The sequence below is a fragment of the Schistocerca nitens genome, chromosome 1 (assembly GCF_023898315.1).
Source record: "Schistocerca nitens isolate TAMUIC-IGC-003100 chromosome 1, iqSchNite1.1, whole genome shotgun sequence".
Taxonomy (NCBI): Eukaryota; Metazoa; Arthropoda; class Insecta; order Orthoptera; family Acrididae; genus Schistocerca; species Schistocerca nitens.
In genome coordinates, this window is record NC_064614.1 from 768,773,677 (window position 1) to 768,795,241 (window position 21,565).

Sequence of the window (21,565 nt, forward strand, 5' to 3'; positions counted from 1 at the left end):
AACGCTTTAGGTGACAATCTGAGCAGCCGTCTTTTATTGTTTGCAGATGATGCTGTCGTTTATCGTCTAGTAAAGTCATCAGAAAATCTAAACAAATTTCAAAACGATTTATAAAAGATACCTGTATGGTGCGAAAATAGGAAATTGACTCTTAGTAACGAAAAGTGTGAGCTCATCCACACGAGTGCCAAAAGGGATCCGTTAAACTTCGGTTACACAATGAATCAGTCAAATATACAGGCCGTAAATTCAAATAAATGCCTAGAAATTACAATTTTGAACAACTAAAAATGGCAATAACGCATAGAAAATATTGTGGGGAATGTAAACCAAAGTCTGCGTTTTAGTGGCAGAACTGTTCGAAAATGTAACAGATCTACTAAGAGATTGTCTGTACAACACTTGTCCGTCCCTTTTTTGGAGTACTGCTGCGTGATCTGGGATCCTTAATAGATACGATTAACGGAGAACATGGAGAAAATTCAAAGAAGAGCAGCACGTTTTGTATTATAGCGAAACAGAGATGAGACTGTCACTGACATTATACAGGATTTGGGGTGGACGTCATCAAAACAAAAGCGTTTCACGTTGCAGTTGAATCTTCTCACGAAATTTCAGTCACCAACTTTCTCCTCCGTATGTGAAAATATTTGTTGACGCCGACCTACATAGGGAGAGACGATCATCTGAATAAAATAAGGGAAACTAGAGATCGCACGGAGAGATAGAGCTGTTCGCCTTTCTGGGGGTTGTTCGAGACTGAATAATAGAGAATTATTGTGAAGATGGTTCGATGGACCCTCTGCCAGAGCATCTGTATAGATGTAGAAGTAGATAAATAAACTCACAGCAACCGGACACAAAAACCAGCCTAATAATATCATGAACAGGTGACACTTCTTTTAATCTTATACCAACACTCCGATATCTTCTAAAGCTATCATATCTGGACGGAGAGAACATAATCTAATGATCTCTTGTGTGCAACCCAGACATAGTCACAGCCTCTGATGTGCAGTGTACTGCTGAGTCATTTCGCGCACTGCAATCCTCTACACATTCTCGTAAGCTTAAGTCATAACAGCCTAGTTTGTCACAGAGCCTTCGAATTCTCGGGTTCAGTCGGCACACAACTGCTTTCTATGAATGATCCAAATATGAACTTTGAGTCCAGACAACATGCACCAGCGTCCATCAAAAAACTTTAGCTAGATGCATTCCCTTAATTACTCCCAAAACAGCCTCTTCAGTATGTTGGATGAGTCCCTCAGACAAACACGTGGAGTGTACAAGGTGATCTAACACTTCCCGGCGATGAGTCGGTGTCTGGGTGAAGGATAGCACTTGATCTACCTATGGTGTCAATTGCAGCCCTCCAGGCACACCCATTCGCAGTACTTTCCAGTCTCTTGACAGCATTCAGCACTATTTATACTTGCTTTAGATCACCATTTAACTCTTCCTCTTCCCATGCCCGAGAAGACCATTCACAGAGGGACTACATTACCTCTGGTGCTACACTTTTCTCAATAGCGAATAAGTAATTTTAAACTACGCCTACAGATTCTCCTTTAATTTTTGGATCTTTTACACTACAACAGCAGTGGGGCGGTTGGCTAGAAATTCGTTTCAGTCTATTCAGTTTTATACTAATATTTTATCCAGCACGCAACAAGCGCTTGTAAATTCCTGTGAAAACAGTCTGCATCGCGCTTGACTACATTTCCAGCCCTTCATAGCTAAGAAAGACCGTATTTGATTCTGTGGGTCCCGAGTAAGTAGCTCCTGAATTCATTTAAGCAAGGTTTCAAGAAAGAACTCTTATATTCAGAACTCCTTTGTATCACAAGCACAAAATGTTAGCATTTCAGCTAAACTGTTTTCTTTCCCCAGCTCAGAATCCAAATCCTGTTCACCGTTCTATAAATTGTATATCTATGAAATAACAGTCAGGCCTATCAAAGATGTGAAAGCGTAAAGTTTGATGCTTCGCTCTCCACGCGGTTTTTTACTACCAGTACCACAAAATAGCTCGTTAAACCAGAACAGACTCTAATGTTAATGAGACAGTTCAGTTTTATGCAGTGCGAATCAAGTAAGGTGACGATCTCTCTCAAAAAATGAAGTCCCATGCTTCTTGACAGAGCGTAGGGAAACGATGCGGGTGACCCGCACCGCCGTGCTACGCAAGGTCCTAATGGAGGTGGTTTGCCATTGCCTTCCTCCGACGGTAATGGGGATGAATGATGATGATGAAGACGACACAACAACATCCAGTCATCTCGGGGCAGGTGAAAATCCCTGACTCCGCCGGGAATCGAAGCCCGGATCCCCTGCTCGGGAAGTGAGAGCGCTAACGCGACACCACGAGCAGCGGACAATCTCTCTCAAGATGACTTAAAAATTTCTCCGCACATTACGAGGCTCGTAACAGACCGACACTCACTCGCCGGCCTACTGCTACAGACTGCCGCTCAGTGCTCTGCTGCGACTGCCTGTCTACTCCCGGTGCGGGCAGCAATGGAACACCCGCTTTTCGATCGCCAGCGCCCCCAAGCCTGTATTTGGAGAACAACCCTCTTGTCGCATTAAATTTCTAACAACACTCCCAACTGGGATCATAACTAATTCCTCAATTTTGCTACAGTAGATAACTGTGTAAAAAACATATTAGTCATTCGCCCTACTGTTCAATCTATTCATCGAAGCAGCAATGACGGAAATAAAAGAAAGGGCCAAGAGAGATATTAAAATTCAAGGTGAAAGCATATCAATGAGAAGATTTGCTAATGAATTTGCTATCCTCAATGAAAGTGAAGAAGAATTACAGGGTCTATTGAATGGAGTAAACGGTGCAGTGAGTACAGAATGTGGAATGAGGGTAAATCGAAGACAGACGAAAGTTTTGACAAGTAGCAGAAATAAGAACAGCGAGAAATCTAACTGGTTATCAAGAAATAGACGAAGTTAAGGAATTCTGCTACCTGGGCTCCAAAATAATCCATGACGGACGGACCAAGGAGGACATAAAAGCCAGAGTAGCACTGGCTAAAAGGGCATTTCTAACCAAGAGAAGTCTACTACTATCAAACATAGGCCTTAATTTGAGGAAGAAATTTCTGAGAATGTACCTTTGGAGCACAGCATGGTATGTTACTGAAACATGGACTGTGGAAAAACTGGAAAAGAAGAGAATGGAAGCGTAAGAGATGTTGTGTTACGGAAGATTGTAAAGTTAGATGGACTGATAAGGTAAGGAATGAGGAGGTTCTCGGGAGTATCGGCGAGGAAAGGAATGTATGGAAAATACCGACAAGAAGTAGTGACAGGATGGTAGGACATCTGTTAAGAGATCACGGAATAACTTCAACGATACTAGAGCGGAGGTGTACAGGGCAAAAATTGTAGAGGAAGACAGAGATTGGAATACGTCCAGCAAATAATTGAGGACGTAGGTTACTACTCTGAGATGAAAAAATTGGCACAGGAGAGAAATTTCTGAGAAGACTGATGACTCAGAAAGTAAACTACTTAAGTTTTGATTCTCTACTCCAATAAAGATAGCTTGCACGACTTTTTGAGCAAAACATTTAGTAGTCACTGTCCTCTGAACTTCGCTTTCTGTCGCTGCTATATTATTTAAGTCCACTGGATAACGACGAATTTTTTTTTTCTTAAAGGTAAAACATTTTTTGCGTATTTTTGGGTGCTGATTTCATGTGAAGCACATAAAATATTCAATCACGTTAAGATTTGATACAAGTCGAGAATATCTGTGAGGTAAAGAAAATGTATCAATGTAATAACCACAATAACGCCGACACTGTTTTGTCATATTTTGCAGTGTTACCTGCTACAAAAAGTTGTTTTATTTCATAGGCTGTAATAGAACTACTACAAAACGAGCACAAGACCCAATAATTCTGCCCTTAAGTTGGATGGAAAAACGTCTTATTGGATCCTCTGGTGCCCCCAAAAAAAGTACTCACCTTGCTATAAAACTTGAGAGTATCAAACAATTTACAGGTATTAAACGCTCACCAAAAGATGGTGACACTTGGTAACGTTACGTGTCGCCCAAAGTCTACGCATCCGACGAATGATGATAATGACAGGGGAAATCATTAATTATTTAATCAGCTTTGGAAAGAAAACTGTTGTTTTTGCGTGTAAAATGCACCGATTTTGCACTTAGATGATTTCTGCACACCTTCTACACCAGTGTACCAAGGACGAACATTGTACTCTCATTCTGTCACAGTAAAGAAATAGGAAACCAGGAAGTACACGGAAGTAGTGTTATACGAAGGTGTCTGTATCACACAAAATAGTTATTAGCCAATCATTTTCAGTTTTCACCTAAAGTTCAGATACGTCTGGATCGTTTTCTGGTAGCGTAGTCACGTTTCGATCACCATTCTTCTTGCTTTGCGCAACGTCGCTGTCTCTATAGTACCCTTCTTCCGACTTCATCCATTAGTTAATTAGTTAGTTTCATGAGTCACTTTGCACGATACCGTAATAAGGTGCAACGAGTTAGTTTACAGAATGTTAATTTACTTGGTATTTAAATATTATCACGTGCTGGCCGTTTACATATCAGTTCATGTAATAAAATACAGTATCTAGTTTAAAAACACAAGTAAGTATGTAACCTTTTCGTATAAAATAAGCTACAAGTGTATAATAAAAAGACGAGCAGAATACCCAAAAAAAGGATTTACTGAGAAGGAAATTTTGCAGCTTATGTCAAATTTAGCTTTACTATCTGCGATATATTCAACATCTTTTGGTAAATAATCAAAGTTTTTAGTAGCAACATTATTCACGGCTTTCTGAGTTAAATGAATAGTGAAGAAAGTCAGTTTTTTCTCTAATATCGTAATCTCGGATTACATTACTTCTTCTGAACTCTAACGGATTATTTATAATGAGTCTGGCCAGTGGATAACTGGGAACTTGTCGCTTGGTCCGATGAATCACATTTCATGTTATATCAGGTCCATCGTCGCGTCTCGATGCGCCGTCATCCATGCGAATGGCTTTCCAAACAGTCACCGTGCCACGTACGTAGAGCGCTGCTGGTCTATATGCTACATTGGACATTTCCCCGGGCCTTCGTGGGATAGTTGGTAGAAATCAAAAGCACCGTAACGGTAGTGAACTACATTAATGTTATTGTGGATCACCTTCATCACTTCATGATTGATGTCTTCGTCGACGGCGATGGTATCTTTTAGTAGGATAATTTGCCATGTCACAAGACTAGAACCATCGGTGGCAAGGCGAAGGCTTCACTGGATTCCAAGGACACCCCGGTGGCGTCGAACCTCGGACCCCAAGGGGTGTGGCCGGCGGCTAGCTGAAGGAGACTGGTACGACACATAGGTGTGCAGCACTCTGTCGCCGAACTCTTCACTGAACCGTTCGCTGTTAGCAGCACCCTCGCACACTGATGATTTCCTGCTCTTTTGCTGCGGGGGTGGCACGCACAGCTGAGTGACGCGATCTTGCGTTACCGGAGTCTTGCCTAACGTGTCTTAAGGTGTGGGGTGTTTTGCAACATGCCTTTGGGACGATAAGTTAGTCACTGAGTCCCAAAATTCCTTTGAGTCGCGGTATTCCATCCGCACCGCAACAACCCCTTGTTTCAATTTCCTACCTAGAATTTGTGTTTGGAGCTACTAAATGATTTACGATTTCGAAGATATTTTGTGTAATGTATGACTGTAAGTTATACACATATCAGGAGGGCAGTGGACAGAACTTGTTGCCCACTCCTCCTGAATTCGACTCCAATCTTTCAACCACTTTGCACAGTATTTTAAAAGCTAGTATAACAATACGCTCAAAAATACATCACTTTTAATTTTTATGACTAAAGTACAAAAGAATCTACTTACTATGCTGGCGACAAACAAGCTTGAACATAGGTTTGCCATGTTGACGAATAAGAGACTGAATATAGACACATTCATTGCTGACTGCAACAGGGAGACAGATCTATAACAACACGAGCAACAGGTTAGAAACAAGACTTTCTTAAATTAAAGTCGCTCTGTTCTACTAGGCATTACATGCCACTTTCTTTCATGTTATGCTCTTAGCATATAAAGTCATTAGCAAAAAAATTTTAAAATGGTTCAAATGGCTCTGAGCACTATGGGACTTAACATCTGAGGTCATCAGTCCCCTAGAACCTAGAACTACTTAAACCTAACTAACCTAAGGACGTCACACACATCCATGCCCGAGGCAGGATTCGAACCTGCGACCGTATTGGTCGCACGGTTCCAGACTGAAGCGCCTAGAACCGCTCGGCCACAGCGGTCGGCATTTTTAAATAAGAAGGGGAAGTCATTAAGAACTTTTGATGATGCAGTATAATTTTGAGCACTTCTGCTAAACAGTCAAATTTTCCAGTGTTCATCGTTCCAATTTAGAAATCGTATTGTTTTGAATTTATGTGAATTTCATTCCAACTGCTGCCATTGTAACACGGAAATATTTCACAGTTTTCATTACTTCTCAGGACTATCAACTTCTCCTTTTGCAGCTTTACCTTCAATTTTATATTACTTTTTGTAGTATCTTTCTGCATAGGCGCATTCCTTCATAATATTCACTTTGGTGAATTTGCTTTTCTCCTTTCATCAATATGTAACCCTTACATTAATGTAACCATTGCCTATGTTCGACTTCAACATGTAATAACAGTTGCAGGCGGCAGATGGCAACACTAATATATAGAACAGATAAAGCGGTGGAGGGGGGGGGGGGGGACACAGGAAACAGGGATGACGTTGTCATAATGCTGAAACGGAGCGATTTATCTGACGTCCAAAAGGGCATGATCATTGACTTTCCGGTCAGGGATGGAAGCATTTTCGAAACGGGTAACTCTGTAAGCTGTTCGCGTGCCGCCGTGGTTAAAGTATACCGTGCATGACAAAATGGTGCTATCCAAAACTGGCGCCGAAGCAACTGTGGGCGTAGATGACGCGAGTGAAAGACGGCTGCAGAGATGTATACGGGAGAACAAACGTGCAACTGTTGAGTAACTGGCTGGCCAAGTGAACCAAGAGACTACCAACGGTGTCCCCTCAACTACCGTTCAGCGAATGTTGCTGCGTGTGAGCGTCCGCAATAGGCGCCTGGCTCATGCACTCATGTTGAAAGTTGTTCATAGGCGACGAAGGCTGGAATTTGTACGTCAGTATCGCAATTGGCCGTCCACTGAGTGGCGGAGTCGTTCTTTTCAGATTAATCATGTTTTACGATCCATCGGACACATGGCCGTTGCTTGTATGGAGTACAGCAGCCTGCACCAACTGTCGGAAGGGTCCAGGCCAGAGGACATTCGCTGGGTTATCATGTCATTCTGGAAGGCACAATTGATCAACGGAAGTATGTATCTATCCTTGGGAACAATGTCCACAGCAAGATGCAATTCGTTTTACCTCGACAAGGTGGCATCCACCAGTAGGAGAATGCAACGTGTCATACGGCTCACAGTACAGGTACGTGGAACTAAGAGTGCCAGGACGCGTTTACCATACTCCCGTGCTCACCAGAGTCCTCGGTTTAACTCCAATCGAGAATCGGTGGGACCACCTCGATTGGGCTGTTCGCACCATGGAACCTCAACCGAGAAACCTAGCGCAGCTAGTCACAGCACCGGGGTCGGCATGGCTCCACATCGCTATCGGTACCTTCCAGAATCTGACTGAATGGACATTGTATAAGGGCAATTCAAATGAAAACGACACAGATGGAAAACAAGTATTTTAAAAGTAATAGCCGTAACTGATAATACAACTGTACCACCGTGGGAGCGTGCACCTCTTCATCCGAAGCAAATCGAGGGCCACGAATATCTGTTTCAGGGCTTTATAAATAAGGAAATCGTAAGGGGAGACCGTCCACATGTTATCGAGGTTCTTCCCCTACACAGAAAGTACGTAATATATACAGAGACTGCAACCTGAAAAAGAACAGTCTTACAACATTCCAACACCTTTTCGTTGGCGTCTTTGCACCCATTACATTTCGCATCCCATAACTCTTGCCGTAGATGTATTTCATTGATGAAATTCATAGTTATTTCACTTTACTGGTGAACCGTTACTGGTGAATCACAAGGAAGTATGAACATAAAGATTTGATTGTTATTTCATATCAGTCTAATGAATTCCTTTAATGAGACGTCTGGTACCAAAAGGTATATCGATGAAATTTGTAATTTTAATAGGTATGTCGAACAGCTGTATGATTCACCGGTATCCGTAAACTAAAGGGTGATCGCAAATTAACGAGACTAGAGTCTTTCACCTTGGTGCTGGTCTTAACAACTCCCGGACGAATTCCTTTTAAAGGATATATTCAGAAAGTGTTTTAGCATTTTGTAAAAGGTATGAATTCAGCAACAGTTTACGACTTAAAGTTTTGTAAGGAGTTCGCTCACTTAAAAAAAAGGATCCACAAAGTCCGATTTCTACTTTTCTTGCTAACTTTTTCGGTTGTGGAACGAAAATGCAGGAGAGCCGCTCTCGCTTTTGTTAGGTCGCGGTCCTAGTGTGGCTCCTGTGAATGTTACCGATGCAGAAATGTATTGCTGCAGACATTGGCGGGAAACAGTAGCCGGCAATTTAGCCGAACATGTGCCTGCAATTAAAATAGGTAGCTATATTGCTGGTAAATATTGCGGAGTATGTTGTCGCTAATAAACTGTTTTATGACTTACGTAAATGTACCGCAACATTCTCAGGCAGAGAGAAATTGTTCGTCTTACTCTTCTCAGCTTCTGTCATGTCCCTAGGACTGTATCTTGTGTGTAAACTTACTTCATGTGATCTCCTTCCATTTTCCAAATTCGTCTTGGACATCAATTATTCTGCTACTTGTCTTCTAAATTGTTAACAGAGATTTTTTGTACAAAGAACAATAAACGATGTATTTATTGTTAAATGCAATATCAATATCTGTGCCACCACTTACAATCAGCTTTGAGCAATGACTTTAGTTTACACCCATACTCAACTACTTCGATTTCTTTTTGTAATGTGTAATTATGGAGGGACGTGGAGTATTTACTTTTGTATTTTTTACTTCTGGTACCAGTAGTCATTTTATTCCCATTGTTGTAAGACACAAACTATTCTCTTGTCTTCGTCTAGAAACACGGTTACGCCCATATTACAAATCCTGTGCTCAAAATCAGCTGTTGTTAGTTAGTCATTCTCTGCCAATTGAGGTATAGCCTTTCTTTCTCTCATAACTGTCCCACAAGCGTGTATGTTGCATGTTATCAGCATCACAAGCACTCTAAGGGACGTCAAGTTCACAGCTTGGGATTAAAACTGTAACATTGGGGAGGATAGCAAATAGTGCGAATATATGGTAGGAAGAATACACGATTAAAGTTCTACGTAATATGCAGTGCACAGAGTGTGAGTTACACAGAGAGAAATTGTTCGTCTTACTCTTCTCAGCTTCTGTCATGTCCCTAGGACTGTATCTTGTGTGTAAACTTACTTCATGTGATCTCCTTCCATTTTCCAAATTCGTCTTGGACATCAATTATTCTGCTACTTGTCTTCTAAATTGTTAACAGAGATTTTTTGTACAAAGAACAATAAACGATGTATTTATTGGCAGTAACTGCACTAACCCCGATTGTCATCGAGTCGAATGACGGACACGGGTTTCTCATTTCATGCTACTTCATTTACAATCCATGATTCATTATAAGGTGATAAAAGTGGAGAATGTGCTGGCCAAGGCAACAGTGAAAACTTTCTTTATCGAGGACAGCACGAGCGTTATCTCGTTGAAGATCTCAGAGACAGGTGTCAACACTCAATCTCGATAGGACACGGTGCTGCTGTTCGACTTCCGACATACACTGGTGGACGTTTCTCCTTCGTACAGGAGGCCTGACATAAGGTTCTCAAAAACAAAAACATTCAAATGTGAGTTCTGAATGATGAGAGGTCTGCGTAACCTTTCCTACTTATATGCAGAATATAAATGACACTACTCCTGCTTATTTTGGACACTTGCACTGAACTGCTAACAATTTGAATATTCGTGCCAATTTGACATTCGTTGCCTGCCGATATCATTGTGTAACATTTTAAACATCAGAATTGTATTTCCTTCATCCACACAACACTGCAGCTCCCAGTAACAAGTAGCCCTTCCCTCTAAGCATTCATGCACTTTACAGGGACAGATGAGATGGTAGTTAGTGACTACATTGTACATCCAACATTGAGCCATATACATGCCGTATGAATATTTGACCATAAAGCGAGTCTAATAAAACCTAAAGAGTTAAAACTAGCTATAACTGTTTCGTCTGCTAGTCTTAAGAACTGAGGCAACAGCAATAGGTAAAACTAGCTAAACTACTGTGTCCTACTAGGATGAGGTAACACTAACGCTTATGAAATACGCAGTTACAAAAATTAAAGTATCACTACTCAGCGCGGTCAGTTAAACAGTTTATGATGTTACTGTCACAATGTGACGTTACTATCACTTATCGCTAGGCAATATTATCCTGTTTTCTGTGGCTAGTTCGCAGCTATCTAGTGAGTATACTGGAGCAGTATATCTGAGACGGCAGCCACAGTAGGTGTCGTGGTGCCGGAAGTACCTCTATAGCCTCACTTGTCGGCAGAAAGACAGTCGCTGAAACTCTTTTATCTTTTTCTTTTCCTTTTTTTTCTGCATGACTTCAAACGCTCAGACGCCGCGGCACCAACTCGCCATTGAGGCAGAGTCTGTAGCGTTCATTATAAAAATTTGATTCAGCCAATAGTATTGCGTCGACTTGGACAAAATTGTAAGTTGACCAATCATGAAGACACTGCTCCAGCCGAGTGCCAACTTCGTGCTCAAAAATGTAACTTGTACCAAAACAAAGTTCCGCGCTATTTCCCTGCTCTTTCATGAACTTAGCATCAGTTTCCGCCCGATCCATTGGCAGCAGCTCCCCCCACCCTCCCCGTTTCCCCCCGTGTAAAGTTTTTAGAGAGCAGAGAAATGAGGGCCGTGAAGTTAGCCCATAGATACGGCGTCAGCTGTGGCCACTATTGGGACTTGTCGGAGCACGGTTCCTGTATAAGGGATTGTAACTAACGCAATTGCGGTAGCGCGATCCATATTCTGTGCAGTTCGTTACTTCCTTACTTTTCCACTGGACTTGTGTTGCTTATGTTGGTTGTATTTGTGGATTCTTATTGTGAAGTTGACGCTGATTACGCGAGCTGCCAGATAAGCAGACGTTGTCGGGCTACCCTCGTACAGTGTTCCACAGATTTTGGCACATACCACTGTTCAAGTGTCATTTTTTCATTTAATTTGAACTACAGAGAACTTTTCTGTCTGTTAATCTCATTGTGATTTATTTCAATCATTAGAGCAAATAAATAACTATTAACTTTAGTCTTGACTATATATATATATAAACCGGTTTTAATCCCAATTGATTCCTTTCACTGTCTCGGTGACGTCTTTGTGCGCAGTGGCCTACTACAAGGATAACTTACTCACTATTTTGTTAAAGCAACGAACATTGCACGTGTTCGACTTGCCTCACCGGAACACTGGGATAACTGTTCAAGTTTCTTTTCATTTCCACAGGTAAGCACGTAATAAACGACTAAACGAAACGCAATACATAACCAAGTAAACTAAGGTTTTTGCAACAAAAAAAAAAAAATAGGACCGTAAAATTATGTACAATATTAACATTATAAATAAGCAGTAATTTTTTTCTGTGTGATCTTATTTCCAGTAAAATTGGCCTTCAAAACACATATTATAGTTACACGGTTTATCTGCGACTATCATAACGTTGCAAAGATGTTTTGTAAAAATTGTTACATAAAGATTTACAATGCAGTAAAACGTTTTGAGGGGCTTATGTGTTTTCACTTTACTATGTAAATGTATTTTTGTTTTTGTATTTATGAACAAAGGTTTATATTTTGGCCAGCTTTCTTGTAGTATGATTTCCCATTTAAGTATGTAAATGTAGTTTGTTTTATTTCTTTGTGAAAAAATAGTCACACTTGGTTTGATGTATGTCATCAGATAGTCCTTGATGTTTTAAAAAACGTTATGTAAAATTTGTTAAACAAAGTGGGTCTCATGGTGAGAGCCCTATGTTTTGTAAATATTGTAATTTCTTAACTTTTAAAGCCTTTTGCGAAACATTGTGTCAATACAAATTTGGTTATATCTTTTAAAACTCTAATTAAGTAAAAAACACGTACAAAACAGAAAATAATCAATGTAAAATATGTAACTGCAGCAGTACGTACTACACGTCCATTTAAGTGCATGCTTTGTTTAGAGTTAGTAGAGAGTTAGTTGCGAATGTGTCGCACCTGAAGAAGAGTTATGATATGTGTGAATTTGTTTTTTGAGGAAATTGTCGGCGGTAACACTGTAAAGGATGATAATTATCTTGTGTAAATTAAAGAGAATGCAGGCTTTGCATTACGCATTGTAATTTCTGGGAGCTGAATCCTTATTTAAATTACAGTCTTGTAATATACCATTGATTTTGCAGAAATTAAGACACCTGTTTCCACATCTGAAGCTCTAAGCACATTTTCAAGCATCAGTAAGGTAAGTAAATCTTTTCATGGAAAGTTCCGCGAATTTTGATAAAATAGTTTTATTTTTTGTATTTGTTCACATTAACTCTTTTGCGCTATATAATATTTTATATACAATTAACTAGCGTTGTGAGTCATCAAATACACTCAAATAAATCATCCTTAATGTTCCTGTGTTTTGTTTATCATGTGATGTAAGTTCTCTATAATTGATTTCATGTCTGTAATTGGCTTAGAGTTCCATATGTTCCTTGTGGCAATGGATGTGGTAAACAAGAATACAAACTAGTGTTTAGTCTCAGAGGCAGTCCCCTCACACAAAGCAACTAAAAAGTGGTTATCTTTTTTTTAGTTTTGGTTTAGTACACACAAGAAAATGAGCAACCAGAAGCAAAAATGAAAGAAAAAGGCTATGAGAACTTCAGCAGCTTCTGTTACGCATGATATCTGCACTGCTAACCTTAGGATTGCCTGATGATGAAGCACATTCTTGACCAGTTGTTGATGAAGCCACTCATGTGCAGCTTTCTCTGTCAATGTCTGTTCACCAAGAGACTGGCCACTGGTAATTAATGATAATTGTCGGTCTTTTCTTTTATATCCAGAAATAAATCCTTCTCCTTCAGTTGTCAACATTTGCAAATTAATGTGTTCCATTGCAGAAAGATTGTCGTTCAGAACTTCTAACTCGGCTGCCACCATCAGCATCATATGCACAAAGAAGATGTCTATGCTGAGGCAGGACTCAGTTGCAACCAGAACAGAGAAAGATTGGACGACATACAAGAACTCAAATGTTGGTGAAGCGTAGATGTCAGCTGGGAGCCAGACGGGCACCGGCAGCTGCCACTGAGCCTCCACCTGCTCCTGGTCGGTCTTCGTGACGATGCGGGACAGCAGCGGACAGACGGCCCAGGCAGTCACCGCCGGCACTGCCACCATCTGCCCAGACAAAGAAGACACGTCATCGACTTTCTGGGAGGACTCTGCGCAAGAAACATCTATACATAACGGTGGCCAGAAACACTTGACAGATATAGTGCTGGACTGTTCAATCTGTCCTGGACCTAACAATAACTTTTGTTCGTCTCCTGCAGAATGTCAGGTCAAGTTTTAAGCCACTCTCTTCATCTTTCACTATGCAGTGGAATGATCGTCTTGTTGATTCGACCCCGAGTATTTGACAGATGTGGGCAACAGTCTATTATTATATATTAAAAAAAACAGAAGGGAACTGTCAGATTGAAGCTTTGACTGGATCGTGGCACATGATTGGGTTATTTAGTGACTGTCCATAAAAGCCGCCCCGCAATTAAGAACTATTATGGAGTTACATTCATTGTACCCCATATTTGTCAGATCAGCTTATCTAAAAGTGAAAAATCATTAATTTCAAATGTATTCGTGGTAACGTAGTATGATGGCATGTCAGAGAAATACTTTTTAAATAATGACAAAAAGTGTCGAGAGATCAATTTTTATAGTATAAATCTTATTGAAGGAATGAAAGCAGCATTTGTCTCCTTCTTATTATTATTCTTCCACTGCCTTTCACAGCTTAGGCCTACTGAATTGTTTTGGCCTCAGTTTCCTCTTTTAAATGGCCGTCCCATGTCCCTCTTTCCTTTTGGTTTGTTTTACAAGGCCATCTTAGGAACCCTTGTTTCTCCATTCGTTTCAGATGTTCCTTCAAGTTTTAGTTACGTTCTTCTATTTCGTCACTTACCGCAAAAATATTCATTTCTTGTTTATAAGTGATGGGTACTCTAGTTCTACGATATGGTAATGAAATCGGGTTGTAAAGAGAAAAGATTCCAGCCCCGTTCAAAGGGCTGAAATGAAATTTTTTCAAGTATCAGCATGAGTATTGAATTTATGTAATGCTTATTGTCATTGTTATTATTACGATTATTACTTATGCTACCTGCAGCGCACTTTATTGAATTTATTTAATGCTTATTATTATTGTTATTATTACAATTATTATTTATGCTAACTGTAGCGCACTGTTATAATAATCATGAGTTATAATCTACACCTGTGTTATGCAAGCCATCCTACATTTTATGCCAAAGACTGCTTATGAAGGTGTGTAGTGAAATGACCCTTAGAAACGTTATCAGACTCTCACAGTCCTGAGTTTGCTCTAGTAACAGCCCTCTACACCACTAACACGTTCACAAAATAGATTCTGCAGAGCATAAAAACGCTTTAGCATCAACACAATTGCCAAGCAGGCTTATATAACTCAGTATGGGCTGTGTCACCAAACGGGACATTTCGCGATTTGAATCAGTATACTATGGTAATAAATACAGTGATTTCTCTTCCCATCTTTATTTACGTCTCAGTTTTCTTCTTTTTTTTCTTCTACTTAATTTTTTGAAATTATATTATGTGTATTCTGTACACTAATTTTTTTCAAATTTTTCAACCTTATGTTATTGACTTTTCATAAATGGTGGGTAATCCCCAAAATACTTATTTACTATTTCACTCATTCCACCTATTCATACCTCGTTCTCAAAGTAAAGCACAGGACCAAAATACAAGTATATTCATGTTCACAATTAATATCTAGATGAGCAAATCCCACACTAATCTACACGAACGACCAAAATGGTTTATTGCCTCCTTGTTTCCCATTCTCTATTCGTACCTCTTATACCTCATTAGTGTTTTTCTATAATGTGTTCTCTTGTGTCTCAGAATCCATTTGTATTTCTTAATCTCAGTCTTTTTTGGCCTCAGCGACACAAATATTCATCGTAGTATGTTTAACTTCTTTTCCTGAATTTGTCACTTTGAATTTTATATTAAATTTAATTAAAACCAAATCATCCATGTTTATTACAGTACTGTTAATATTTTCATCACGTCTCTTTTGTCTACCTGAAATATTAATTATCGACACCTTCTTCAAGTATTCCACTTCATACTCTGGCTTCTTACCTATCTTTGGTAGATAAGATATAATTTACTCCCTCGTAACTTCATGTGCGGTCGGTCATATTTGACCTCATTCAGTCGTCTTTCATACTTGTTACAGAATTCGCCTGAAGTCTGTGTTTCTTATTATAGTAACTTCTAGATAAGTATCCTGCTTCACCTATGCATCTCGCAGTGGGATTACTGGTAAAATCAAAGGATGAAATATATGATGTGGTGCCATACAATCCCTCCATATTTTAGATTTAAACGGTGGGCCGTTATCTGATAATATAGTTTTTGATCTCGCGATTTCTTCTGAGCCATCAGAGGAAGGAGTTGATACAGCACTGTAACGTTTTTCATGCAGCGTCTTGGACGCAGTCCTCCCCGCCGGAAGAGGCACATCAGCAACTGCATACACGTCGACTGCCACCCCGCTACATGCCGAAATTACCGAAGACAATAGCATTTGTTACAAATGGCATATCGTTAGAAATCCCGCAACGAAGCGTCTGCTCAACCACATGCACCGAGAAATAGGCCACTCTAAGACTCAGCGACGGCTTCGTCGGGAAAGAGACAAGTCGCTTACTCGACAAAATAACACGGATTGCTCAGCGAGCCCAATGCGAATAATTTCCAGCCAATCGACTATCCAATGGATCAAGCACATGTCAATCTGACTCACGAAATGCTGTCACGATTCGTGGAAGCACACGTAGATAAAGAAGACTTAAGGTGAGTTACCGCTGAAGAGGTCCGCTGTCAGCATCACCGCTTTGCACCAAGGAAGGCGGACCTCATCTGCAACACCATGCTTCTCCCCTGCTACCGCCGGGTCTTGACCACTTGACGGCCGTTTTCAACGCAGTGATGACAACTGACAACTTCCCTGAACTGCGGAAGCACACAGAGATCGTGGCCTTCCTCAAGCCTGGAATAGAAAACCGCTCCCCGAAAAATTCTCGACTGATAAGCCTACTCCGTGGAGTGTCCATGATACTCGAGCGTTTCTTCCTGCGACGCCTTCTCGATCATATGGAAGCAGAAAACATTTTACCAGTCGTCCAGTTCGGGTTTCAAAAAGGGTATTCTATAACCGGCTACTGTGTTTGGCGGAGGTTGCAATGGAGGCCTTCGACTACCACGAACTCTTTGGACTCCGTGTGGCATGACGAATTTGTGTACAAGCTACTAACACGCTGAGCCCACGCTGAGCGAGACTAGTGCCCAACTATGTGAACTGACGTACTTTCTACGTACCTGCTGCCGACGGTGAGTCAACATATCGTCCCGTCACCTCCAGTGTACAGCAAGGATCGGTGCTTGGCACGATCCTCTATACTTTCTATACAGCAGATATGTCCACAAAAGCATGGGCGAAGCTGACCTTGTCCGCTGATGACACATGCTTGTGCACTAAGGGCCTCAATGCACAAATACTGCGACGGTGACTTCAGACGACGACAAATCAACTCAGCGTCTGGGTGACAAAATGGAGGCTAGCTTTCAAACCAAACAAGACACAGGCCATCATCATTATTAACTGGACGGGCACAGCAGCTCTGCCTCTCGTCGCCGTCAGAATAACACCCGTAAACACGGTGTCACCTGCCTGATACCTTGGCGTCACGCTGAACAGACATCTAACGTGGCGTCAATACGTAATAGAAGTATGAGGAATGGCCCTTGGACGACTCAGAGACCTATATCCAGTCCCTAATCCACATTGTGAGATGCTCACCCATTTCGGTATCACTGTCTACAAATGCCTCAACCCTCTCGTCAAGTATGCAATATTTGCTTGGGGCAATGCTGCCGGAACCCACCATCATACAGCTGCAAAGAATTCGGAACAGGACTTTTGAGACTGGCACCCTACCTTCCTCTGGACTATTCATAGTGAGAACTGCACCTACTAGCTGACGCACGGCGACTGAAAGAACGATGTCGAGAAATTGCAAGGACGTTCTACCAACATACTGCTAGCTCTGCGAACGCAAATATAAAGAACTTGACAACAGAAGTGAGTGATATCTCACTCTACGATGGCCACATCACTTTATGACTAAAAACAATAACTAAAATATACCAAAATAGCTACTGAGTTAGCAGCACTAGGTTCCACTACATTTTCTAGGGGTAATGGCAACCACACATAAGAACAAGACGTAAATCAATCTTAAACTACAAGTTAAGAATTCCCATTACTGATGTTCTCGTCAAGTATGCAACATTTGCTTGGGGCAATGCTGCCGGAACCCACCATCATACAGCTGCAAAGAATTCGGAACAGGACTTTTGAGACTGGCACCCTACCTTCCTCTGGACTATTCATAGTGAGAACTGCACCTACTAGCTGACGCACGGCGACTGAAAGAACGATGTCGAGAAATTGCAAGGACGTTCTACCAACATACTGCTAGCTCTGCGAACGCAAATATAAAGAACTTGACAACAGAAGTGAGTGATATCTCACTCTACGATGGCCACATCACTTTATGACTAAAAACAATAACTAAAATATACCAAAATAGCTACTGAGTTAGCAGCACTAGGTTCCACTACATTTTCTAGGGGTAATGGCAACCACACATAAGAACAAGACGTAAATCAATCTTAAACTACAAGTTAAGAATTTCCATTACTGACGTTCGCGTCAGCTCATCATCCACACACAGATCGTTCAAGTGAAGACAGTTGACACATCCTTGTAACACGCTAATGCAAGCTCACTGCTCTCTACTGGATTCGACTATTGATTCCTACACAGACTATTAATTGCTGTTTTGATAACGACTTCGCTAGTACTTACGTACTTTCTGATATTATTGTTCCGACAACAAGTAAAAGAGTAAAAAAAATTACGTCCTGTTTCTCCTCATATCAGTACTCCCTTAAAAACCTTTCACAGATTTTTAAGAACTTGCATACGTCTCTGGTACATTTGCTCTTCTGTAACTTCAATAGAGTCCTTGTTTCTCGAAGTTTATTTTATTAGTCTTTTATGAATCAAGTTTGTTGACATTGTTAATCAGGAGATAAGTGAATTGTTGTCTTTTTTTTATTTATATTTGGGATTGAAACCCCACAAAGTCAAGATCCCACGTCAAATCTTCTTCATTTGGATTGATTTCTAGCTTCGACTAACAATCTAGCCATCTTGAAATCATAAAACATTCTTGATTAGTTTTTGTACCATTACAGCTTCACATATCCTTAAAATCTTTCTTAAAATGACAACATCCATAGATGATAGAATTAAAAACAGCTTTTCATCGTTCGTGGCCAATGTAATTGAACGATGGTCATAAAAGAAGGGCGTTAGGCGCTACATCTTAGAAAATGACACAATCACTATTTGTATCTTTTGTAACAGAGATTGTTATTTTGTAAAAAGAGATCATCGTGTGTGATCTTGACTTCATGGATTTTCAACCCCTAATACAAATAAAAAATATTATGAATCAGCCTCGTAACTCATTAATAAAAGTTGTAATATATGTTCCCCTTGGATTAAACTCAGTGTTGGATAAATAGTTCTCCGTTACAGCTACTTCTTGTGACCTCATTGCTACTCAATGCACTGAACTTTCTTACTCGAGTTCCCTAATCACCTCTGTCGTAGTGTACCCCAATTCTTGCGTTTTCCCTCCACAAGGGATTAGATGTTCAAAAAAAATCTTGACTCCATTCTCTTTCTTTCTGCTGTAGAGAAACAGGGGCTTTTAAGTAATACACAGGATTTATTTTCTTCCTTTTAATGAAATTTATAATTCTGACTGGCTGTCCTGATGCCCACTTTATCCCTTCAACTACTTCATTTACTTCAATTTCAAAATATGACAATTCTTTATCAATGTTTCCTCTAATAGGCTAATTTTTATTCTCATATTTTTCTTACAAATTAAAATTCAGTATTTCAGTGGTTTGTTCACTCTTTTCTAATTTGTTCATAGTTTCCTTAAAAAAATCTTTGACTCGTTCGACATTCCAGAGACTCCTCTCCAAGGGATCCATAGAAAACGATAAATGTAATGTAATATCTTTTAGCCCAAATTCCATTTCATCTTTCAACTCTTTCAAATCTTTCCACCCCTCTCCCATATTTTTATAAGATTCCATTCTACTCGTAGATTGTAAACAACCCCAGTAACTGGCTAAAAAGAAACTGCTGAAACATTAGGACCGACTTTAACTTTCATTATCAACCTATTTTCTAGAGTCTCTACTACAACTCTGACTTTTAAGTTTTTTACATAAAGTACCAGATAATTTGTCATGTCTTTTCCCCCATTATTTCTACTTTGAACTCCATTTTTGCCTCGTATCTGATTCAACAAATCTTTGGATTTTCGTTCCAGATTTGCAGGTTCAGGAATTTGGAATAATTTCTCATACTCTTTTACCAGGGAACAATTACAATGTGCGATGGTGGTGATCGCATTACGTTCGAACATTAGAACACAGTTCCCTAGCCTTACAACCGATACATGTAGCGGAACAGCTCCAGGAAACGTCATCTAACTATCAGATTACAGAGTCCGATCTACTAAGAGATGTCTATGCCGATAGCGTGTTTACAAAATAAATTATGCAGAACAGGAACATGCTTTCGAATAAAGTCAGCCTCCAAGTAGGCTTATAACTCAATAACGAATGCCATCGACCAGGTACTTCTACTGCCTAATCATTAGTTAGGACACTGTTCAACCGAGCACAGTGCAACATTTTATACACAAATATAACCACTGACCGCTATGAAACGACACTGAATGTCAACACAGTCTTTGACACAATACTTCTGCGTGAAATTGCTTTGAATGCAGAAGACGTGAAGCCAAGACAGACTCACTACCAAAACGGCATTAGCACATCATTATCTTATTGAAAACATATACACATAAAAAATAATTTAAACAAGATATTTAGTTATAAGCTCCTGACTGTAGCAATTTATACTTCAATATTCAGCACAGAGGAACTGTTTCAAAAGAGTAGGCGTCACGTAATGAAACCAAACATACTGTTTCAAATGAACATAATACTGTAATGAATCAAACAGTGCCTGTAGTCGCAATGCACGGTTCAGGCACTGTCCGCCGCAGCCAACAATCCATGTCAACACAGTTTTGTCAGTCGCTGCTATGAAGATGATGACGTACCTATGACGCAGCGGTCTACACCTTCACTGGGTCTCGAACACTCGACTACTGCCTGACCACCCAGCCTACACTCTGCCACCATCGCTGTCCTACTCGCCAGGTCCAAGCCACCTTCCCATGTTCCAGGGCTTCAAGTAAGCTCTCTCGAACCCTACAGCGCTGGGCCCTGAGGAAGCCAGCCATAGCCATCCACCCTCTGATGCAGAGTTTGGGCGCAGGCTCGCCGTACCGTCACTTGGTCAACTTCCGCAGGACAACAGTAGACGCCGCAGTCGTGTCTTCTATGGTCTCAGTCACACGAGGCATCCACAGGCCCTGATGCAGCACCAGTAGCCACTCAGTATGTGCTACTGCTGGTAAGGACGGCAGCTGCGTCAGAAGACGCTGTGGTGGGGTATATTTTGCACTTACTAGGTTTCAGAGATCAAAATAAAATGCATTGATATCCAAGGCCTGCATCCTTCTGCTGTACTCACACCCATTTGCAGTAGAGAATCAATCGCCACGCCGGCCGGTGTGGCCGTGCGGTTCTAGGCGCTACAGTCTGGAAGCGCGTGACCGCTACGGTCGCAGGTTGGAATCCTGCCTCGGGCATGGATGTGTGTGATGTCCTTAGGTTAGTTAGGTTTAAGTAGTTCTAAGTTCTAAGGGACTGATGACCTCAGATGTTAAGTCCCATAGTGCTCAGAGCCATTTGAAACATTCAAACGCCACGCAAGGCCATCCCAACACTCCATCACATTTGGTGACAGAATTAACTACTGAAGATTCGTATGTACGGGCAACATAGACTGTCCTTGATGCTAACACCGTTTTCTGGTAACCATTTTTTTCGGT

At 40.7% G+C, this 21,565-nt stretch overlaps 1 protein-coding gene across 1 annotated transcript in view; it reads right to left on the reverse strand.

The window, feature by feature from the left end:
* LOC126201928 (odorant receptor Or1-like) overlaps positions 1-21,565 on the reverse strand; it is a 140,582-nt gene that overhangs the window by 93,219 nt on the left and 25,798 nt on the right. Inside the window, exons 3-4 of the mRNA XM_049936826.1 lie at positions 13,093-13,574; positions 5,904-6,003 (exon numbers count right to left, since the gene is read on the reverse strand). Coding sequence (XP_049792783.1) covers positions 5,904-6,003; positions 13,093-13,574 — 582 coding nt within the window. The remainder of the gene's footprint in view (positions 1-5,903; positions 6,004-13,092; positions 13,575-21,565) is intronic.